The sequence below is a fragment of the Ursus americanus genome, chromosome 10 (assembly GCF_024610735.1).
Source record: "Ursus americanus isolate L20-20 chromosome 10, mUrsAme1.1.p, whole genome shotgun sequence".
Taxonomy (NCBI): Eukaryota; Metazoa; Chordata; class Mammalia; order Carnivora; family Ursidae; genus Ursus; species Ursus americanus.
In genome coordinates this window covers 54,779,608-54,800,321 of record NC_142136.1, presented here as the reverse complement: position 1 = coordinate 54,800,321, position 20,714 = coordinate 54,779,608, and the positions used below count along the sequence as shown (strand labels likewise).

The 20,714-nt window shown below is 40.5% G+C and overlaps 1 protein-coding gene across 6 annotated transcripts in view; it reads right to left on the bottom strand.

Annotated features, from left to right (window-relative positions):
* LRCH1 (leucine rich repeats and calponin homology domain containing 1) overlaps positions 1 to 20,714 on the bottom strand; it is a 191,346-nt gene that overhangs the window by 12,416 nt on the left and 158,216 nt on the right. For 5 of the 6 annotated variants that reach the window (XM_045796796.2, XM_045796799.2, XM_087865143.1 and 2 more), the window contains 3 exons: positions 15,883 to 15,992; positions 12,260 to 12,397; positions 7,446 to 7,523 (listed from right to left, as the gene is read on the bottom strand). In XM_045796796.2, the coding sequence (XP_045652752.1) occupies positions 7,446 to 7,523; positions 12,260 to 12,397; positions 15,883 to 15,992 (326 nt within the window). Of the gene's footprint in view, positions 1 to 7,445; positions 7,524 to 12,259; positions 12,398 to 15,882; positions 15,993 to 20,714 lie in introns of those variants that run through there. The other variant, XM_087865147.1, reaches the window with a different exon arrangement.

The window sequence follows — 20,714 nt, the reverse complement described above, 5'->3', positions numbered from 1 at the left end:
GTTCTATCTATTCAGATCACGCATCTTTTCTCAGTGGATTTGGAGGAATCAAACTACCACTGTTATTTTCCTAAGATTTAAAACAGCTACACATAGATTTGATTTCACTGGGAGAGAGACGCTGCTCAAGGATGAGCAGATGGGGAAACATTGAAGGAAAGAAGTTTTTAATTGCAATAAGAATTTTCTATTGCAATGTTGTGCTTTAACCAGTGAAATCTGAGCAAAGCAGACATAGACAGAAGGCGTCCACAAACTGAAATGCGATTTTCACAAAATAGGTATTTCCATGTTAAAAGCAAATCATTCTACGTCCAGTGTATATTTTAATACACTTCCTGGAACCCTATGGAAAATGTCTGGTCTGCTCCCCAGCATCACCATCAAAGCACCTGGATTGGACTGTCCACGCAGGGTTCTTCGGTAGCATGCTTCTCACAGGGGTAGCCAACACAGACCTTTCTTCTCCTCCTGGAATTAATTTCATGATGCCACAGATTCTGGGCTTTATTCAGATTAAAGTGGGTAGGGCCTAGACTCACAGTCCATGGTGGCTGGTTTAAACTAAATCATGATCTCTAAAGGAGAAGGCATGGGTCTAAGACCAACTGGTAGGCAAAAATCGTCATCACCGTAACGTGGGGAGTGCAGGCTGCTCGGGCCGTCTCAGACCTGCGCTCTAATTCGGTCCCACATCCTGCAGCCCACAGCCAGCAGAGCAGCCCCTGCATGGATGCTGGGCTAGGAACCAGCGCTGAAACCACTGGGAGAAATGAATTTCCTGACCCTTGTGCCTACCAATTACAGCCGTAATGAGAGAGACTTAGAGATTATACATTTCTTATCTTAAAATTAAAATAGGCAAATGCTAAAAAGGAGGAAAATTTGAAGAGGCAAAATATCACTCTGTATTACAGAGAATTAGTAATGACTGCAAGGCATTTGAAAAACACAGTTAATATACTCAGAGTCCTCACAGGCAAGTGTGGATGCTAATTCCCACTGTAGAGAACAGAAATCACAATCGCCAGAGGTTAACTGACTCTCTTAGAGTCGGCACAAGAATGTGTGACCAAGCCTACTATGAAAGATTGGCCCAGCTTCCCCGAATACTATGGACACAAACAGAAATGTAGACGGATCAGGCAAGAGTCTGGTTTATAAATGTTCTGAGTGTCGTGCAGTCTGAATTCTAGGAAATTTAGAATATATTCAATTTATTTAAATATAATTTTAATTTTTAAGGTCAACATATTTACAAAGTATTCTTCTTTAATCTCAGATAACAAAGCTCAGGAATGTCGATGGTCATTCTGAACATTTAAAGTGCTGATGGACAAGGTATAATCCGGTGGGAGTGCAGTGAGGAAATGAAGGGTTTCCAGAATTTTCTCCAAATACATAAAAACTAATCATCAATTTTACGGATTTAGAGGGTAACAGTTATATCAGTAAGCTACTTTATCTAGAATTGTAATTGAAGATGGTGCTTTTAAAATGTTTATTCTCGGGACGCCTCGGTGGCGCAGTCGGTTAAGCATCTGCCTTTGGCTCAGGTCATGATCCCAGAGTGCTGGGATCGAGTCCACGTTGGGCTCCTTGCTCATCAGGGAGCCTGCTTCTCCCTCTGCCTGCTGCTCCCCCTGCTTGTGCACGTGTGTTCTTTCTCTCTCTGACAAATAAATAAAACCTTTTAAAAAGGATAAAAAAAAAAGTTTATTCTCAACAATACACATACGAAAGGCTGTTGGCCTGTTGACCACAGAGAACCCTGCCACCAGGAGACATGGTGGGAAAGGAGTCTTACATTCTCAATGGTAAACACACACTACCTGTAAGAAATGTGCCTGATTTTACACGCTAGAGACTGACCCCTTTTAATAAATTATGAATGTACAAACTGCTGTTAATAAAGTAATAAATGTGTCAGTCCGCACCTCTCATTATTTGACCTCAAAACTAATCAATATAAATAGAAATTTAAATTTTGTAATAATAATCTCATCCCATTCCCCAAAATTATGTATTAGTTATGATTTAAATTGATTCTGAAGTTACTGATGAGGGGGAAAAAGAGAGGCATCAAGCTCAAAGAGAAGGAACTCATTTCTCCTGTTCTCAAGATTAAAACAACAACAAAAAAAGAGTAGCTTCAATTTATAGAATGTATGTCAATAAAAAAAAATTCAGATTAGTTACAAATTTCCTAAACCCTCACTGACAGTAGGGAAGTTACTATTACTTTCAGATACCATTATCTAAAAAGGCAAATATGAACGGTATTGAAAAGAAGACTCAGCCATAATGTCAACACAACCCACTTATATCAACATGATCATTGTTAGAATCTGAACGTTCTCCAGGATTTTATTTTTAACTCCATTTGGCTGATGCAGAAGCTGAGGGATCCCCTATAGTCCCCAAAGCCCCTGCCCTCTGTGCTGCCCAGGTAGGCGGTGGGGGGCGGAGGGGGGTACTGAACTGCCAAAGTGTCTATCATTCAGGGGAGCTGCTGCCCCGAATCCTCTTCTCTATTTTCCCTCTGCAGAGAGTAATGACTATGAAGGGCTGGGCATTTCGTCTAAGTTCCCTCCTCCTCTAAAGAGAGCAAGCCTCTTAAAGACCTTGCTTGTCACAGAGTCTGAGACCAAGGCTACTTCTTTAAAACAGAGTAGAAAAATTTCCCTGGTGAACCAAGCAAATATCTATTTTCTAATACTTTTAATGCTTCATAAAGCAGAGGTTTCTTTTGACCTGCGACAACAGTAATAAGAGCCCCAAACTGCCCTAAATTTGGATCAATTTGGAAACCCACAATAGCCAACCATGAATCTTCTACAAGTTTATAGACCAAGAAAAGAAGCCTCAGGATGTCCATTAATCGCCTCATGACTCCAAGGCTTAACTGAAGTCAGATTCTTGGGTAACACAAAGAACATATCCTCAAGAATTTGAAAGCCCACCAACGGTAGGCCTACCTTCAAGATCAAGTTGATGCTTACACCAGAAAAGACAGCCTGCACAGTCTGATGACTGGCATCATTACCACAAGGAGCTCTGGGTGGTGACAGCACCACCACTCAATCCCCAGATATTTTCCAAGGCACCATGATGCACCTGTGGTTAATTCTTCCGCTAAGCAGTCCCCCTAAGCAGGGGAAACAATGACGGAGCTGCAGGATACAGATGAGCTTTCATGGAATCTTACGGCTCAGAGAAATCTTAGGAGTCCGATGATTTTCAAACTCTCTTTAGCAATAGGTTATTTTTCCCCCCAAAGAAAATGTTAGCTGGAAATCCAATATATGCTACGGACAAAGGAGAAACTGCTCTGGCAGATGCAAGGGGGCAAGAATGATCTATATAGCCTCCTCCCTGCCCCCACCCCTTGGCTTTCCCTTACCTCCTGTGCTGGCCATTGGAAAGACTCGAGGGCTCTGAAAAATGTGGTTTGAATTTACCGCTCAAGTCCAACACCTGCAGACTCAGTCTGCAGAGCGGGGAGCTCAGTCACCCACAGCCGGGTTCAAAGGCCAGCTCTGCAGCTACCAGCTGTGAGGGTGAGCTTAGGAAATTGTTTAAGCTCTCCGGACTTTAGTTTCCTCAGGGTATGGCAATCAAATGTTTACCTCCATCCCTCCACGGTGAGCACGTAAGATGATGCATGGATAAGAGGTCCTCAAGGAATGGGTAACCGCTGCTAATTTTAAGGAGTTTGCCTCAGGGCACAAGACTAGTTAACAGCACAAGTAGGGATAATTGACCCCAAACCTTGTGCATTCCCTCCCTCTGCTCACAGATCCCCTTCACCCACTCACTCATTTCCTTCCAGGTTATGTTCACTCCGTTTGTGTCCCTTTAGTGGAAGAACTGGTCTCCAAACCCAAACCCCAACGAACTCAAAATGGGCAGCAGGAAGGAAAATGACCTGCATGAAATAACTACTGGAAGGAATGTCATCCCCTCCACTGAGAAAGAAACTGGCCCACGAGTGCTACTTCTGGTTCATTTTTAGGGACCTTTCCTTGCATTCTCATTAGCAAACCTCTACCTCACCCCAAATCCCTCTCAGTTAATACCAAGTAATTCTCCTGTCACCCTAACAGAATGTCTCCAGATCCCCATCGCTAACGTCTTTCTGTGAGGTCCTCTTCTTTCCATCAGTAGCAGCTGCTGTTCCAAATCCTGTCTGCTTCCCCAACTAAGGAGCCAAGGGCATAGATTCAGCCTCACCCAAACATCACAAGTAACACGCAGAGGTCTGGAGTGGCCTTACCTGTCTACATACGCTAACCTGCTGCAAATACGATGACCGGGCTGCTTCCACTGTCTGCAGCTCTGAACGCAGCCGGTTTGAAGAAGGCACATTTATAGGTAAGCCACACGAGAACCTCTCTATCAAAGCGCAGAGAAAAAAGCTTCATGAACCTTGACCGACCCTGAGGCACAGAGCTGGAGTTGTGTCCTCGGGGACTTCTAAAGAAAATACAATAAACTATAACAATTGGAACAATTTTAAAATTACTTCCATCCCTTCGGATTATTTTATATGTAAAAACTTAACTACATCTGCTCAGCAACCACATTCCACACATAGGAACCTGACAAAATTACACGGGCTGCTGACACTGATTTTGCCTTGGAGTTTCGAACAGCGATTCTATTACCAAGGACACCGAACGCAGAGCTTAGAGCACAGCTGTGACTTTCCAGTCTCTACAGGATGATTCATCACTGTCAATTAGTGTTGAGCTTATAAAATACAAAATGCAAGATCTCTGTGACTTATGAGTGTAGGTAAGTAGATAAGTAATGGATGGAGAAGCAAGCAGGAAAAGCTTGCGCGTTGAGGAATTAACTGTATTTGTGCCTGGGAAATCAATGACTATTTTGTTACCCAAATATGAAGTATGATGCAATTAAGAAAATGTAATGGGTACAGGTGCTCTGTTTTGTTTTTTTTTAGGTACCAGTCTTTTCAAATGTCTGATCGTAAATGGAGAATTTCTGCGTTTAGGCTTGTGATATAATTATTTTTTTTAGTGTAAATAATTAATTGTACTGTGCCATGTATCCATTAAAACATCAACCCCCTTCAGTAGTGAAAAAGTGTATCTAAGGAGAAGGGAGCCATTTCACCCCTCCCCCAACTTACTATCATAGGCCCGGATGAAAAGATTTCCTCATTTCCAATCATGTATTCCTCGCGCATTCTGTGAGATGAAAGCAGGCTCCCTGGTGTGTATAGGAAGATCAGCCAATTGCCTTCCAATGGCGTTTCTAGTTTTCCACTAGAATATTCCCTTCGCACTTTAACCTGTCTTGTTAAGAAGTTTAATTGCTAACTAAGCAACAGACTTTTTCTGGTAGCAAAAGCTTAATGTAACTCTAGCCCCCGGGAAAATGCTATTGGATTATCCATCAGGATGGATATGTATGTACACACATACACAAGTGTGCACACAACCACACAAGTGTGCACACAACCACACATGCACATTGTACACAATGCAAACTTGAGAGTCACCTCAAATCTTTAAAAAAATTCCAAAAACAGCCTATGTAATATGTTTCTTACTAAGCATAGTTGAATGGGACACTGGCAAGAAAGGTTATTTATTCCCTGTAACTCGATCTTCTCAGAAATTATGAACTGCTGATTAGAGCAAGGGCGCATATGGCTAGGCGCATATTTCAGAAATTATGATACATTTTTCTCTGCATATTATGGTAATTTAATTTCCTTTTCCCTACTTTAAAAAAAATTGTAATTACCAATCTTTACTCACAACACTTGGTTAAGGGCGTTTCCACTTCATTTTGTATCACCATAAGCAAAAAAATTTTCTGATAAGTTAAAAAATATCACAGGGGATTAGGTCATAACTCACCAGTGCTTTCTAGCACAGACACAAGTCATTTATCTTCTGAAACTTGGTACGATAGTTCTGATTCGCACATGGAAATCTTATTAGCCCACGATGGGGTCAAATTATTAAAAATCATATGTGTATAGGAATTTTCACAAATATTTGAAGCCAACGATGTATATGCAATATTAAAACATACACATGCAATATAGACACACAGATTAACATTGCTGCAAGACATCTGGATTGATCACAAAGACATTTAGTCCATTATATAAAGATTACACTCTTTTTAAACATGAATTTATAAGCTTTTCTTTATTGATACAGTTCCAACGTAATGATGCTTTAATAATTCTCTCCTTGTCTTCAAATAAGATTAAAAATTATACTAACCCCTTACACCTTTGAATCTTAACAAGCTAAAAGATAGGGAGGGGGAGTGGGGGGCGGGAGGGAGGGAGAAAGAAAAGAAGGAAGGAAGGAAGGAAGGAAGGAAGGAAGGAAGGAAGGAAGGAAGGAAGGAAGGGAAAAAGTTGGAGGGGAAAAGAGGAAGATGGGAGGGAGGGAGAATAAGCCTTTCTCAATTCCAATACCTAACCCCTATCACTGAGTAGAACTGCGTTACTATATCATTCCTTCATATACTCATAAACAATATTTCATGACACAATTTGTAGTTACTTTATCTGTGGCGTATTAGAAAACGAAGAAGAAAATTTTTTTAAATGTAATTTCTGTCCATTTCTGTTTATCACAATGATGGTAAACTTCTCAACTTACCCCCAGATTCTGAGTGGATTGGCTTTTGTCTCACGAAGAAATCATTTTATGTTACTAACCGCAAAGTCCTTTAAAAGCCCCACTTAGCCATCGGGCTGAGCCTGAGGCTGGGACTTAGCTTGGGAGAAAGAAAAAGTAGCCAAGTATAGTTGGGCTGGCTATAGGGAATGCCAATTGGGTCTACAGCGGACTAATGGGGAAAATGGAACTGCAAACAGATAACAAAATATAAAGCAACATAGAAACATTGTTATTATTATTGGTAATGATTAATTATAATAATAACAATAATTATAATATTTTCAATGTTGATTACTTTGATCCACATACCTAAAATTCAACTATATGGAATAGAAATCAACAAATTAGTAGTCAACTACAGGCCTGCTTTGCTTAAGAGCTGTGAATAAGGAAAACCAACAGCTCCAAAATTCTACCCTATGGAACCTGCTAGAAGGCTCACTGGAGCTGCAGTAATTTCTGCTCTTGGAGTAGAGGATCAAGCTGACTACATGTTTTTCCTCAAGGTTGGAATTTTGCATTTGTTTCAAAACCTTAAGGAAATTATATTCCCTTTTCCCTCAGTATTGATCTTACTACTTTAAGCCATTTTAATTTCACTGCAATAGAAGAATTTAAACTAAAATTTTATATAACTTATTTAATATTATTCCTCAAGAAAGACTGAGACTAAAATAAAAAGGATATGCAAAGTTGTACACTGGGTTCAAACACATATATTAAATGAAACCTGCACCAAAACATAGTTATTGGGACTAAGTTTGACGTTACCTCTGGTACTCCTAATTTTCGGCATGCTTCCAAAAAATTCTCCACGTTTCTTCTGCATTTGGCCATGCTAAGTTTGGGCTATAAATACAAATATGCAGAAATAAGGAATTATTAAAAGAGAAATAATTTTAATAACAGGTTAAATTTTAAACTTTCTAAATGCCACAACTAATACACGTTCAAGGGAGGAAAAATATATAAGCAAATAGAAGACAATGAACATCACCTAGAAACATCACCAAGAGATAAGAATTATTAAGATTTTGGATTATATTCTTCCAGACATTGTATATGTGTGTGTGTGTGTGTGTATGTGTGTGTAAAGATGTAAGTAAATGGGGCACCTGGCTGGCTCAGTTGGTACAGCGTGCACCTCTTGATCTTGGGGTTGTGAGTTTGAGCTCCACATTGGGTGTAGATACTACTTAAAATAAAATCTTAAAAAAAAAGATGTGCATAAACATATGTACAAACATTAATGTTTATATAAGCGGAATTTCTGCATGTGTGCATACATGTGTCTATGTATGTGTATACATGCAAATTTCTGCATATGTATGTACACACACACACATGCATACTGGCAGTTTTTATGGGATCATACTCTTGTGTAATCTGCTCTGGTTCATCTACAAATACACCATAAGCATCATCTGTTCCCATCAGCAAGTATATTTCTATAGGAAGGGTTATATTCAGCAGGCCAATTAATCTCCTTCACACCAAAGCCAAGGGTTTAACAACAAAGAGGCAACACAGAGGTAACCAGCATGAAAATGGTTGGATGTTTAGGACCCAATCAACGGCCCTTCACAGTTGAGCTGACTATGGTTATAGATCACCTCTAAGGTGTGGGATGGAAAACAGGTACAACGGATTCGCACATTTTAATTTTTGCATGGTAGGTTTAAAAGCTTTACTGTTAAATCTTACTATTTCCTTCTTAGTTCCCTTAAAAAGGGAGCAACAGGTATGACTGACCCCAACAGTCTAGGTGTAGAAGCAAGGTTTTATAAAGACTGATTTTGCCCTGTGAACAGCAAGTGACCGTGGAGTGATTTTATTCTAAATGGTCTATACCAGTCATCACAAAAATCTAAGTTTGCACATGATCTATTTTTAAAAAAGGGAATCCTTCTATCCCTACCCCCCAACCCTGGAAAAAAGAAAAAAAAAGAGAGCCTGATGATGTCGGACAATTTAGTTTGGAAGTTAAACATTCTCCATTTTGGCTAGAGAGGAAATGGTCCCCCTCAACGTGAGCCTTGCAAAGATGGGGCAGGAAGCTGCTTGGGTAGTTTTTTCCACTCCCTGGCATGTGTTAGGACAAGACCACCACAGTAACCCTTGTGCAAAGGGAAGGACTGGACAGAGGTAACGAGACATGGGGTACAAGAAGAACAGGTGCTGGCCCAGCTGTCAGGACACCCGGAGGCATTTCATCATTCTGAGACCCTAGTATTTGTCCCTCCAATCCTCTGGGCCCATTATCTACCTTCATATACTTATTATTTAGGTGAGGGTGTCTGTTCTGAAACTCCAAAGATGCCCAACACCATTCACAATATTTAGGTCAGCCCTAAATGAGGTGTGCTTCAGTGAGGTGTGTTTCAAGCTACACTAAGGAGATTTCCCATCTTTGGAAGTAAGGGAGGGTCCTATTCTACAGTTGTCGCCTGGGTTTAGGTTAGAAAGGCACTTGCTACAAATATAATAGAGGCTCAACCCCACCATGGGCTGAAGAGTCAAAATGACACCAGCCCGGCATTAAAAAAATGGGCGCTATTAGTTTCATGAATGAAAAATTAGAACGCTTAATGCTGACAATAACGATCCACTGCTTGGTGCACATGAAGTGTTGACCGGGTGTCAGATACTCCACTCGGGGCTAAGTGTGCACCTGTGGAAGCAAAACACACAATCCTCATGGTCGTTTAGCTCTAGTCTAGATGGAAATATTAGTAAGTTACAGGAGATTACAGTATAGTATAGTACAGGTCTTAGTTGTGAGATGACTATAAGGAGAAAAAAAAAATCAAGAGAAGACTCTAACTTTATGCTAGGGGTCAAGAATGGCTTGGCTCCTACAGACATTGAAGTAGAGGAGAAACGGGAGCCAGCACGGCTGCAAAGTGGGGAGATCCGGAGAGAGGGTAGGGAGCAGCCCTCTGGGTTAGAGAGCACAGCCCGTGTGCACACACTGCAGGGGACGATGATGGCGAGGCCGGGCTGCTCACGGGGGACCCCCCCGAGACGCTCACTCCAGAATGTTTGCTAAGGGGACATTTGGAAACAGCCTGTATTTCCCAAAAGGAAAACTCTGATATGATAACATAAGCTAAAATAGCTTACAGTTATTAAAATGGGCATTTATTGAAGAATTTTAATGGAATGAGGAAACATCTAGGTTTGATAAATTTTAAAAACTACTAAATGGTACACGTGAGGAGCTCATAATTCAGAAACAACTTAAATGCAGAAAGGATGCTAGTAGCTTTTAGAGAAGCCAAAACAGTAACAGTGGTGGTCTTTGGTTTATGGGATTAAAGGCTGTTTTTTTGTTCTGCATTTCTGTATTTTCTCTAGTTGGGCATTACTTCCCATTATTTTCCAATTGAAAAATTATTTAAAAAAGAAAATAGGGGCTTCTGGGTGGCTCAGTCAGTTAAGCGTCTGATTTCAGCTCAAGGTCATGATCCTAGGGTCCTGGGATCGAGTCTTGCATTGGGCTCCCTGCTCAGCGGGGAGTCTGCTTCTCACTCTCCCTCTGCTGTTCCCCCTGCTTATGCTCTCTTTGTCTCTCTCTCAAATAAATAAGTAAAATCTTTAAAAATAAATAAATAAAAAAGAAAATAGCTTGACAATCAAAAGATTTCTAGAAGAATGCAGCATTTTTCCTGAAGGGTTAATAAAATATAAAAATGCTTAGATACGTGATTCATATTCACTATGAATAATATAATTGTAAATTCACATTGGAAGCTACAAGGAGTCATGGTTTCTCTCTTATAATTTGGGAAAAATTATGAAATGAGAATTTGGCACATGGCTCAGACAACTTTATAGCAGTTTGGACTTCATTTGTAGAAAACACTGGAAAGTTTCATACTGCATTATAGGACAGAATTTGCTGCCCATACTAAGGCAAGCCAGAGACCAATTTGAAAGAGAAAAGAAATTGATCTTTTTTCCCCTATGATTCTTTTTGTTTTTAAAGATTTTATTTACTTATTTGAGAGAGAGAGTGAGAGATAGCACAAGCAGGGTGGAGGGGCAGAGGCAGAGGGAGAAGCAGGCTCTCCTCTGAGCAGGGAGCCCGATGCAGGGCTCAATCCCAGGACCCTGGGATCATGACCTGAGCCCACGGCAGACGATTTATTGACTGAGCCACCCAGGCGCCCCTCTCCTATGATTTCTGAGGCAAAAGTGATAAAACTTTCAAAGGAAAAATATGTTCCACAATATAGAAAGGAAACCGACAGTTGGAACGGGATCCTCAGCTGATTTCTGCTGCTACCAAGAGAAAAGAAAGCATAAATAATACCACTGTCACCCGCTTAATGCCCATCTCCCAGTGTGATGAGCACTGGATGTTATATGCGACTGATGAAGTACTGACCACCACATCTGAAACTAATGATGTACTATACGTTGGCTAATTGATTTTAAATTTTAAAAAAAGAAAAGAAAAAAAAACGGAAAATAAAGATAATACCATTGTGAGGCTTTCCTGGGGGTGAGGAAGGGAGAAAAATGCTTATTATGTGATATTTTATGAGCACTGTGCCTTGAGATTAGGGGTTCTGAATTTTGAAAATCTGTTCTACAAACACTAACAATAACAATGGCTTACATCCGTGCGTCATATGCAGTAACCTTATTTTATCCTCTCAGGAACGTTTCCATGATAGAGAACAAATCAAGGCAAAGAGAGGTTAAAAATTTGCCCACAGTTGTACAGCTTATAAGTAGACGTGTAGTTTGAACCCAAACCTTGCGTTCGTAGCCCCAAACTCTTCTGCCTCTCCTAATGAACAGCAAAGAGTGTGGACAGAAATTCTTCTTTCTTCTCTACTTGCCTGAACCCGACCTAGGCTCCAAAGACAAGCTGTTCCCTGATTCTCCCTCATCTGTGAAAGGGACCCCGCAGCTCTCTTCCAGATGGAAACATGCTCTGTGACCTACGGGCAGCGCCTCCCACCACCAGCTTCATCTCCCCTACAGCGGACAGGAGGATTTTTAGGGTATTAGGGGAGTCTCACCGATCAGCCTTTCTCACTGCTGCCCCATATCTCGTGTACCCCGAGCAAAGTGAGGCATCAAGGAATCGTGGAATTAATGTCTGGCTGACCGACCTCTGGCTTGACAGGTTCTTTAAAATGTCATTTTACATAGAACCACATCTTTTCAGAGTCACCCTAAAATCCTCAGCGACTACTAAAGGAAAGAGATTCCATTTAGCAGAGAAGCCACCAACCAAAAAACCTTTCTGGAAAGACTTCTCACTGTTTAAATAACCCCTAGTGAGAAATGAATCTTTACGTCCTTACAGCCTTGAAAGTTCGCACCCCAACCAGTAATTCCTTTAACGTGGTGATGTGCTTTATCTTTGAAATAAATTCTTTTCCTGTCATTTACATATTTATATATTCTCCCTTTTTAGATGAAAATGTCGCTTCATTCAGAGCTTTTTCTTTCCTGCTCTTCTAGTTGTTGAGGTTCTGGGGGGCCCTCGGCATCTTTATCAAGCAACACTGTCCCCCAAGAATTTGTCCCATGTGAAAGTTAGTGTCCCTTTATGTGGTGTTACTTACAACTGCTGGTGAGGGGACGTGGATGCTTGCGACAGATCGCGGGCGGATGTGATTGACCAGGTGGCAGAGGACCACGCCGTCCATGAGTGCGGCCCCCAGGTCTTCGTGCAGGCTGACCTTGAGTCTCATCTCGATGCTCTGGGGAGGAAACAGAGGGAAGCCACTTTGTCATCAGGCAACAGAGGGTCAAATACAGTTACGGGTATTTATGAATTGAGACATTAACTTCATTATGAGGAAGAAGAATGGGAACACTTGGAAAACACTGACACTGTCTAACTTTTTCCTAAAGATATAGTAAAAATCCTGCTGTAGAAAAACAAATTCAGCTGCGCCTCAAATTTTTAGTAAGTTGAGTGAATGGAATAATGTAATTACTTCTTGAGTTCAATGTTGCCTCAGCCTTGGCTATGGAAATAGAAAACCAGAATGAGGTGACCAATAGAAAGCAGGTCCAACGGGTTCTGACAGGCAGCCAGGGGCAGAGGAGGGATTAAGGGATGCTTTTCTCTTATGTTATGTGTTACCTGAGAAATCAATTTCTCTCCCTTTAAAAAAATTGAACTTTCTATTTTGAGATCATTGTAAATTCATACTCAGTGACAAGAAATAACACAGAGATCCCATGGACCCTTGGCCCAGTTTCCCCCGAAGGTAACAACTCGAAGAAGCATACTGGAGTATGACGAGCAGGGTACTGACACGAATACGGTCAGGATATGGGACATTTCCAGGACCACCTTCCTCACAGTAAGTTTTTATACCCACGCCACCTCACTCCCGCCCCAAGTACTGCTTCAGCCCTGCTCTCCTTCAGCCATTCCCTCAAGGCTCCCATGACATGAATATGGACCATCTGCTATATTCCCACAGGTCCCTGAGGTCTGTTCACTTATTCTCCATCTGTTTCTCTCTGTTATTCAGACTGGGTAACTTCTATCACTTCACTGTCACCTCCATTCTGCTGTTGAGCCCCTCCACCAGGCTTTATGTTTGGGATAACGTGTTTTTCAGCCCTTTACTTTGGTTGGGTTCTTCTTTATGTCTTCTATTTCTTTGCTAAGATTCTCTATTTCTTTGCTGACGTGCTCTACTGTTCTCTCTGTTTCAACCACGTTTGTAATTGCTTGTTGGACCATTGTGATCACGATGCTTTAAAATCTTTGTCAGGTAATCCCAACATCTCCGCCATATTACTGCCTCATCTGTTGACCGTCTTTTTGCATTCAATTTGAGATCTTCTGGTTCTTGGTAGGATGAGTTATTTTCTGTTGAAACCTGGATATTTGCCTATTAGATGTTATGAGACTCTGGATCCTATTTGAACCTCCAGTTTTAACTGGCTTTTTTGGACACTGCTCTGAGTTACTACCCTGTTACTGCTGGGTGAATGCAGAAGTCTATGCTTCCCACGAGGCCTCAGACTTGGTGGAGGGAGGTTCTTACTGCTGGATGCGGGTGGAAATCCAGGCTCCTGTGTGGTCTCCACTGACGCCTCGGGAGGAGATGGGCTTGTTCCCAGCTAGCATGGATGAAACTCCTGTCTGCTCTCTTGGTCTTCTCTGATACCATCCAGCAGGGGTGGAAGTCTAGCCTGCTCCATCTTTGCTGGTATAGATAAAGGTGGAGCCACAGTACTTTTCGATGTTTAGCTGGAGCAGAGCATTTATTGTCTAAAAGTTTTTGTCTTGTTAGGTTGCTCCTTTCCTGGTACTTTCACTGAAATAAGCAAGCTTTTGGGTGGCCTTTTAAAAGAAATTGTGCCCATTAGCATTTCTAGGTTTCCAACTACTCTAGCTCCAAGTATGAGATATATGAGGTAAAAAACAAAACCCACAGAACTCACCACTGTGTCATTTCTAGTCCCAAGGGGCCCTAGCGAGTTTGCTGTCTTCTCTCTACCTTTCAGAGTGTTCTTATGTTTATTTTATATATAATGTCCAGGGTTTTTACTTGTACTTAGTGACGGAAATAGGGAAAAGTAGGTATGTTCGATCTTCTCAAAAGTAGAAGTAGAGAAATTAACTTTTTAAACTTCAAATACAAATTCCTATTTTATAACAGTGGTCCCTGTTAAACGGATAACAGCCCAAGAAAGAATGACTTAGAGATCTGGAATAAATGAAGCACTAGAAAACCAGTGCATAAAACAGTGTCGCATAATTCGCTTTCAGAACGGTCCTTTGTGTAGACACCTACTTTTCTTCTCCACATTCTTTCAGTTCCTTATTTTACATCGTAAATGAAAACGTAAACAACAAACATAACCCACACTTTAAGATAAAATTGTGTCACTCTTTGAGAGGCATATCTCAGCTTCTGACCTTATGTTCTCCTACCTCTGGAAGTTCACCGCCCAAATTTATAGCACATGCAAATACTCAAGGCCAATGACAGTGGTCTGACTCTCACTCTGTGACTGGAGAGCCAACCACAGTGACTTAAAGTGGTGGTAAAAGGTTTTTGTGTTTTTAATTCTTCCCTCCTGACAACCTGCTAAACAATATATAAAGTATCATCTGCAAAAACAAAGATGTGGACCTACCTTAATTTAATTTAATTTAATTTAATTTAATTTAATTTAATTTAATTTAATTTATGGGATTCATTTCTCATTTGCAGAACTCATTGCCATCTGAAATTATATGTTTATTTGTTTCTTTCTCATTTATTATCTCCTCTCATAGACTATAGACTTCGTAAGAGCAGGGACCTTTATGTTGTCTCCTATATCCATCTCCTAGAATATTGCCCGGCACACAGTAGCAGTCAATAACCACCTGCTAGTGAAGGGAGAAGATGTACCTTAAATCTATCCCCTCTAGACTTTCTTACACTCTTCTGGTTCATGGCTATGGTACTTCTCTTTGAATATAAAGAACTTATGAAGCAATTTATGATGTGCTGACTTTAATAACTAATACCAATGTGTTCTCTGGCAACTGACCCATGCACTGCTATCTGATCTTTCATATATTCATGTATGAGCTCTCGAGCTAGAAGCTGTGTGGGAACAGAAACACAAGGAATAAGACTGCCTTGTGCGCTGCCACCAACAAGCTTAAAATCTTCATGGCACTTAGCACAAGGCTTCATTCTGGGTAGGAACTCAAACGCTTTGCTTACAAAGTTCTGACCAGTTGGGATACAAAGTAGGGTAATGATAAACATTTTTAAATTAATGAATGGAATATTATTACTAAGTAAAAGAATGACAGTGTATTATTTTAAAGCACATCTGAATTGAAACAATACTAGGCTTTATCCATATGTATTTCTACTTCCATTATCTCATATATTCCTCACAAAACCCTACTAAGATGGGAAGTATTTTTTTAATACATGAAAAAACCTGAAATCAGGGATGTTATGTGGCTTGCCCAATACCAGTCAGAAGGTGACCTGGTAAATTTGAAATGAGGCCTTTTTGCAGTACATCAAAGTCTATTTTCCAAATGTACAGAATGCTGCCTCAATTCTGAAAATGAGTATTTGGTGACGGACTATTTCTGGGTGAAAATGGGTATTCGATGATGGGCTGTTTCTGGGTGAAAATGGGTATTCGGTGATGGACTGTTTCTGGGTGAAAATGGGTATTCGGTGATGGACTGTTTTGGGGGTACCTCACGGAGTTGTTCCACCAGTTCCTTCTCCTCTCTCATCTGTTCCATTTTCCTCCGAATTGTAAATTGTGGGTCTATAGATTCCAAATTTCTCTGAGGTCTTAGAAACACTGTAATAAAAAGGAAAAAAAAAGTCTTTATTGAGTGCCTCCCACAGATCACCGTATAAGACTACTCGTATGGAAGTTAAATAGTTCACCCCAAATAATGCACTTACCACTCACAGAAACAAATTCTGACTTCACACGGAAAGCTCAATTTGAATATTCTTAAGATCGTATTTTAAATTGTACTGAGTTATGCAGACTAACAACAGTTGTATTTTTGGTGATAATAGACTGAATCCAGGGAAGGGTGTGGGTCATCCTTGGAACCATGCCAGGCCACAGCTCTGACACATGTCCCCTCTCTCCTGTTCCCGCTGCTTTCGTCCTAAGTGCTCATTATACTTGGGGTTTTACGATCCTTTCATAAATTCAGATAATTATATTCAAAGAAGAGGACTCTAGAACTGCTTTACATATTACAAATGAGGACAGGTTAATATTTCTGTTGGCCAAAATTTGTTATCAGCCTGAATTAAGAACTAAGTGATGATACACAGGATTGCGTATTAAGTGTGGAGTGGAAAAATTCTGCCTTCATCATATCACTGACACCACATCCAAAAAGTTAGTTCTTTAGAGATGAGCATAGACTCCTTTTAGAAAAGCTGGCAAGATTAGAGGCAGTTTAAGAGATCATCCTTGGCTTCACGTCTTTAAAATTACGACCATCAAGAAAGGCAGCGAGCCTCGGGCTCCAGAGAAAATGAATGTCTAAGCCTCTGAAGGATAACATGTCATAAAGACTCATAAAGAAGGTACACAGTGTTCTACATATGGCAGGGGATTCTAGCAAGGATTTTAATCACTTTTTATTATGATACAAAGCCCAGGGCAGATTTAAACTTGAATTTTTTTCTTCCTTGAGATTTTTATCCCTTTGAGACTGTCGACTTCGCATGTACACAGGAGGGAGCACAGTGCTGGCACGAGCTGTATTTGCCCCCCTTGTTCCACTGACCTTCAGACTACATGCGTGTTTAGGCGGCAAGGTGGGCTAGGGGGGCCCTCCAGGAAATTCTGGGCAGGGAACTTCGGTTTTAAAAACCACTACCACGGGGAAGGCTGCACTGGTGCTGTAATTCCAGTAATTTCAATCACCATAATTGTAATAATGTAAACAACAAGGTCATGCAATGTTTATTCTATTCTGACAAACATTTCCTACAGGCCACTTTAAAAGCTACTTCAATATACTAATTTTTAAAACTTAAATATGGTTTACAGATACACTTAGAATAGAAAAACCTGAGTCCACTCCCTGTAATCAATTATCCCGTGCTCACCCAACTATGTCGTTTTAATCTCAGTGTGTACCTTTGGACCAAACCACCTCAATAAATGACTTGCACTGGGGCGCCTGGGTGACTCAGTCAGTTAAGCATCAGACTCTTGGTTTTGGGTCAGGTCTTAATCTCAGGGTCCTGAGACTGAGCCCCACATCAGGCTCTATGCTCAGTGTGAGTCTGCTTTAGATTCTCTCCCTCTCTCTCTCCCACTCATGCATGCACTCTCTCTCTCAAATTAATTAATTAATTAAAAATGACTTGCATTATGTTTCTCACATCTCAGTATTGTCTAAGTCAGCTGTAGGGTATTTGAATCAGCATTCTGATGCTCTGTGGAAGACTAGAAAGCTGTCGTAATAAACCCTTGATTTACAGTCAATGGAGAAAGAGGGTAGTCTACTAGACATAACACCTTCTGGAACCTCAGGGAGGGGGTCAGCCTGGGGCCCGGGCCTCTGCTTCAAGCCATCCAGGGAGGTCACCAGCAAAAAGAGCTAAAGACATGTCACCAAAGGGCTGTCATCAAGACCCACAGAAACCAAACCCACAGGAAGTGAGACCGATTATTTAAAAAATCAAGGCAAGCCCAGCAAAGGAAGTAGGGTAGCGTAGCCCAGCAGGCAGAGATGAGCAGTTCGCAGAGCAAAGAATGAGGAGAACGTGGACAAACTAGGAAGCAGGGAAGAAACTGGAAATGCGTTAAGCTTGCCTTTGCATCCTATCAAGACCAATGAAAACATCTACCCATTTACCATAACATCCAGAAGAGATATATATTGGAATGTAAAATTTTAGAAATAATCCATGCCCCCAAAGAAAAGAAGTCAGCCAAACAAACCAAAAAAGTCAAGGAGTGTGAGCAGAGTTGAATAGTATACACACTAGCCAGCAAGGGGCGCCCCAACATCGTTTAAACAAAGCTAATGTTTTCTTTGGAGGTTTGATTTCCCTTTGCCTTTTTTCTAGGGGGCAATCTTATCTAATACAGCATGCTTAATATTTTCAATATGTTTTTATTGGCAGATTTCTCTCTGAATACGAAACGATCAGGAAGTTGAATTAACCATGAGCTTTAGTTTAACAGCATACAATTGAAGTATCTACACCTTGTTAGAGCCCTATGTGAGATAAGATAATACAGTGGTGTCTGGGTTTTAATGTCCCAGCATCATTTTTCATCTTAAATTCCCGTGCATCTTAAAAATACAAAATGCATGCTTGCGTATTTGCTCTACGAATGTTAAGCAATCACAAAGTGTTAAAACACATCTGAACTATGTTTTTTTAAATGAATACTTCAAATGTACCTAAAATTATGGGAAACCATGACTGTAATACTGCTGGTTTTCTAAATGGATTAATTATTGTGGAATATATGAAAAATTAAAACAAACTCTTCAGGCTAATAATAAATCTACAGAGCACATATGTGCTTGCTTATTTTGCGAGGTCTATTATGACAGAATCATTTTAATGGGACCATGATGGTAGCTCCGATTCTATTACCTATGGTTTTTTTTCTTTTCTTTCAAGTCATATTTAAATAATACATGCAGTGACCAGCCGGAACCAGAGCTTCAGGAAATGATCTACAGGAGAATGATCGTTTTTTCCTTAATTTCATATCACTAAATTTTAAGAATTTCCTTACTTAATTCAGGGGGGATAAAGTTTAACTCGAGGCTACAAGACAATATTAAGAAGAGCTTCACTGTTGGTACCTGTTTTTCAAATCAAATGCCACCCTATTTAAGTGTAAGTAAGAAGAAAAACAAACAGGGGGAAGAGAGCAGAGTGAGGGTGTAGAGGACTGTGTGTGTGTGTGTGTGTGTGTGCATGTGTGTACATGTGTGTAGGAAGAGACAAAGAAGTGGGTGATTTAAGGGTGATTTAAGATGCAGGAGAAATTAGTCCTGCTTAACGGTTTAATTACCATGTATCTAATAAAGAACATTCAAAGAATGGAAAAGATGATTTGCCCTATTTGTAATTTCTTTAGCAGAAGAGACAACTCTCTAGGCAAAGCCCCTGCAAGGAACGATGAATACATTCATGCAGAATGCCAAATTCATCTTTACAGGTACAGATCAAATTCCACGGATTCTTCCATTATCTCTGCTACTTCCTTCACTTTTCTCCTCACCCTCATCCCTGACCTGGGAGTGGTCTGTTCATCAACGTACAGAATTCTTTATCAGTGTCTCTCTCATGGCACTTATCACTTTCTCTCTTACAGTCTAGATCTGTTCCTCTCCATTATGACTCTTTAAGAGTTTATGTCTGTTTCCAATTTGTATGTCTCCTACTGCCCCACAAAGCAGTTTGATGGATGAAAAAATGAAACAAGTGTTTCCAAAATTCCCTCATCCAGAGATCAGTCTATTTGGAGAGCATCTTTGCAGAGATTATCCTACCTGATAATCAGGCACCTCAATTTTTCCTGTCACGAAAAATCTACTAAAGCTTGGTTTCCAGGTCTGAACTCATTAGACTCTGAAATAAAAGTTCTATAAAAGTAGGTATCTTGTTTGTCTTTTTCAGAGTTATAGCCATAATAACGAACATCATGCCTAGCACAGAGTAGACAACAGACATTGAAGAATGTGTGCAAGAAACCATTTCTCTATTTAAGAGTATCTTTTTAAAAAGATTTATTTATTTTAGAGACAGAGAGTGGGGAGGGGGCAGAGGGGATAGGGAGAGAGAATCCTCAAGCAGACTCCTCGCTGAGCACAGAGCCCAACACAGGGTTCAATCGCAGGACCCTAAGATCAGGATCTGAGCAGAAATCAAGAGCTAGCCACTCAAACAACTGGGCCACCTAGGCACCCCAAGAATATCTTTGGTTAAACTAAAAAAGCCCACTGCTCTAAAAATTGCCTGAAATGCTTATTTAATTATGTGAAATGCACTCTTGGTATAGAATTTATCAGTCTATATTATTAACCTTTATTACCTAAATTTAACTCAATGAGAGATTTCTTCTCCATGGACGTATGGGGTTTTGAAATTCAGCTCTCAGTTTGTCCTTGGAAGTTAGGAACCTGCGCTGGGTGTGATGTTTAAGACGGACAAACTCAAGGGCAGCAAAATAAAATGGCTTTGAAAAACCAGCAGGGGCTCTAGATCCTGGCTAATGTGAATTAGAAGTCTGATTAATGCATTCATTTATTCCCTTCTGGTGCCCCAAAATGAATTAGACACGTCCTCTCTGCCCTCAAAATACTCATTATTTCCTCTCTATAATTTTGGGCAATTTATGCTAACCTAGTGGATTTCACCTACTTGAATATAACACAAAGATCAGTAAAAAAGTAATCAACGTGCAGAGTCTATGTGACACCAAATAAATTAGCACCTCTGAGTGTGGAGCGAGGCAGCTACAGTCTTAAAAACACTCAGATGATTCTAGGGCTAAGAATTACTGAAACGCCTCTCA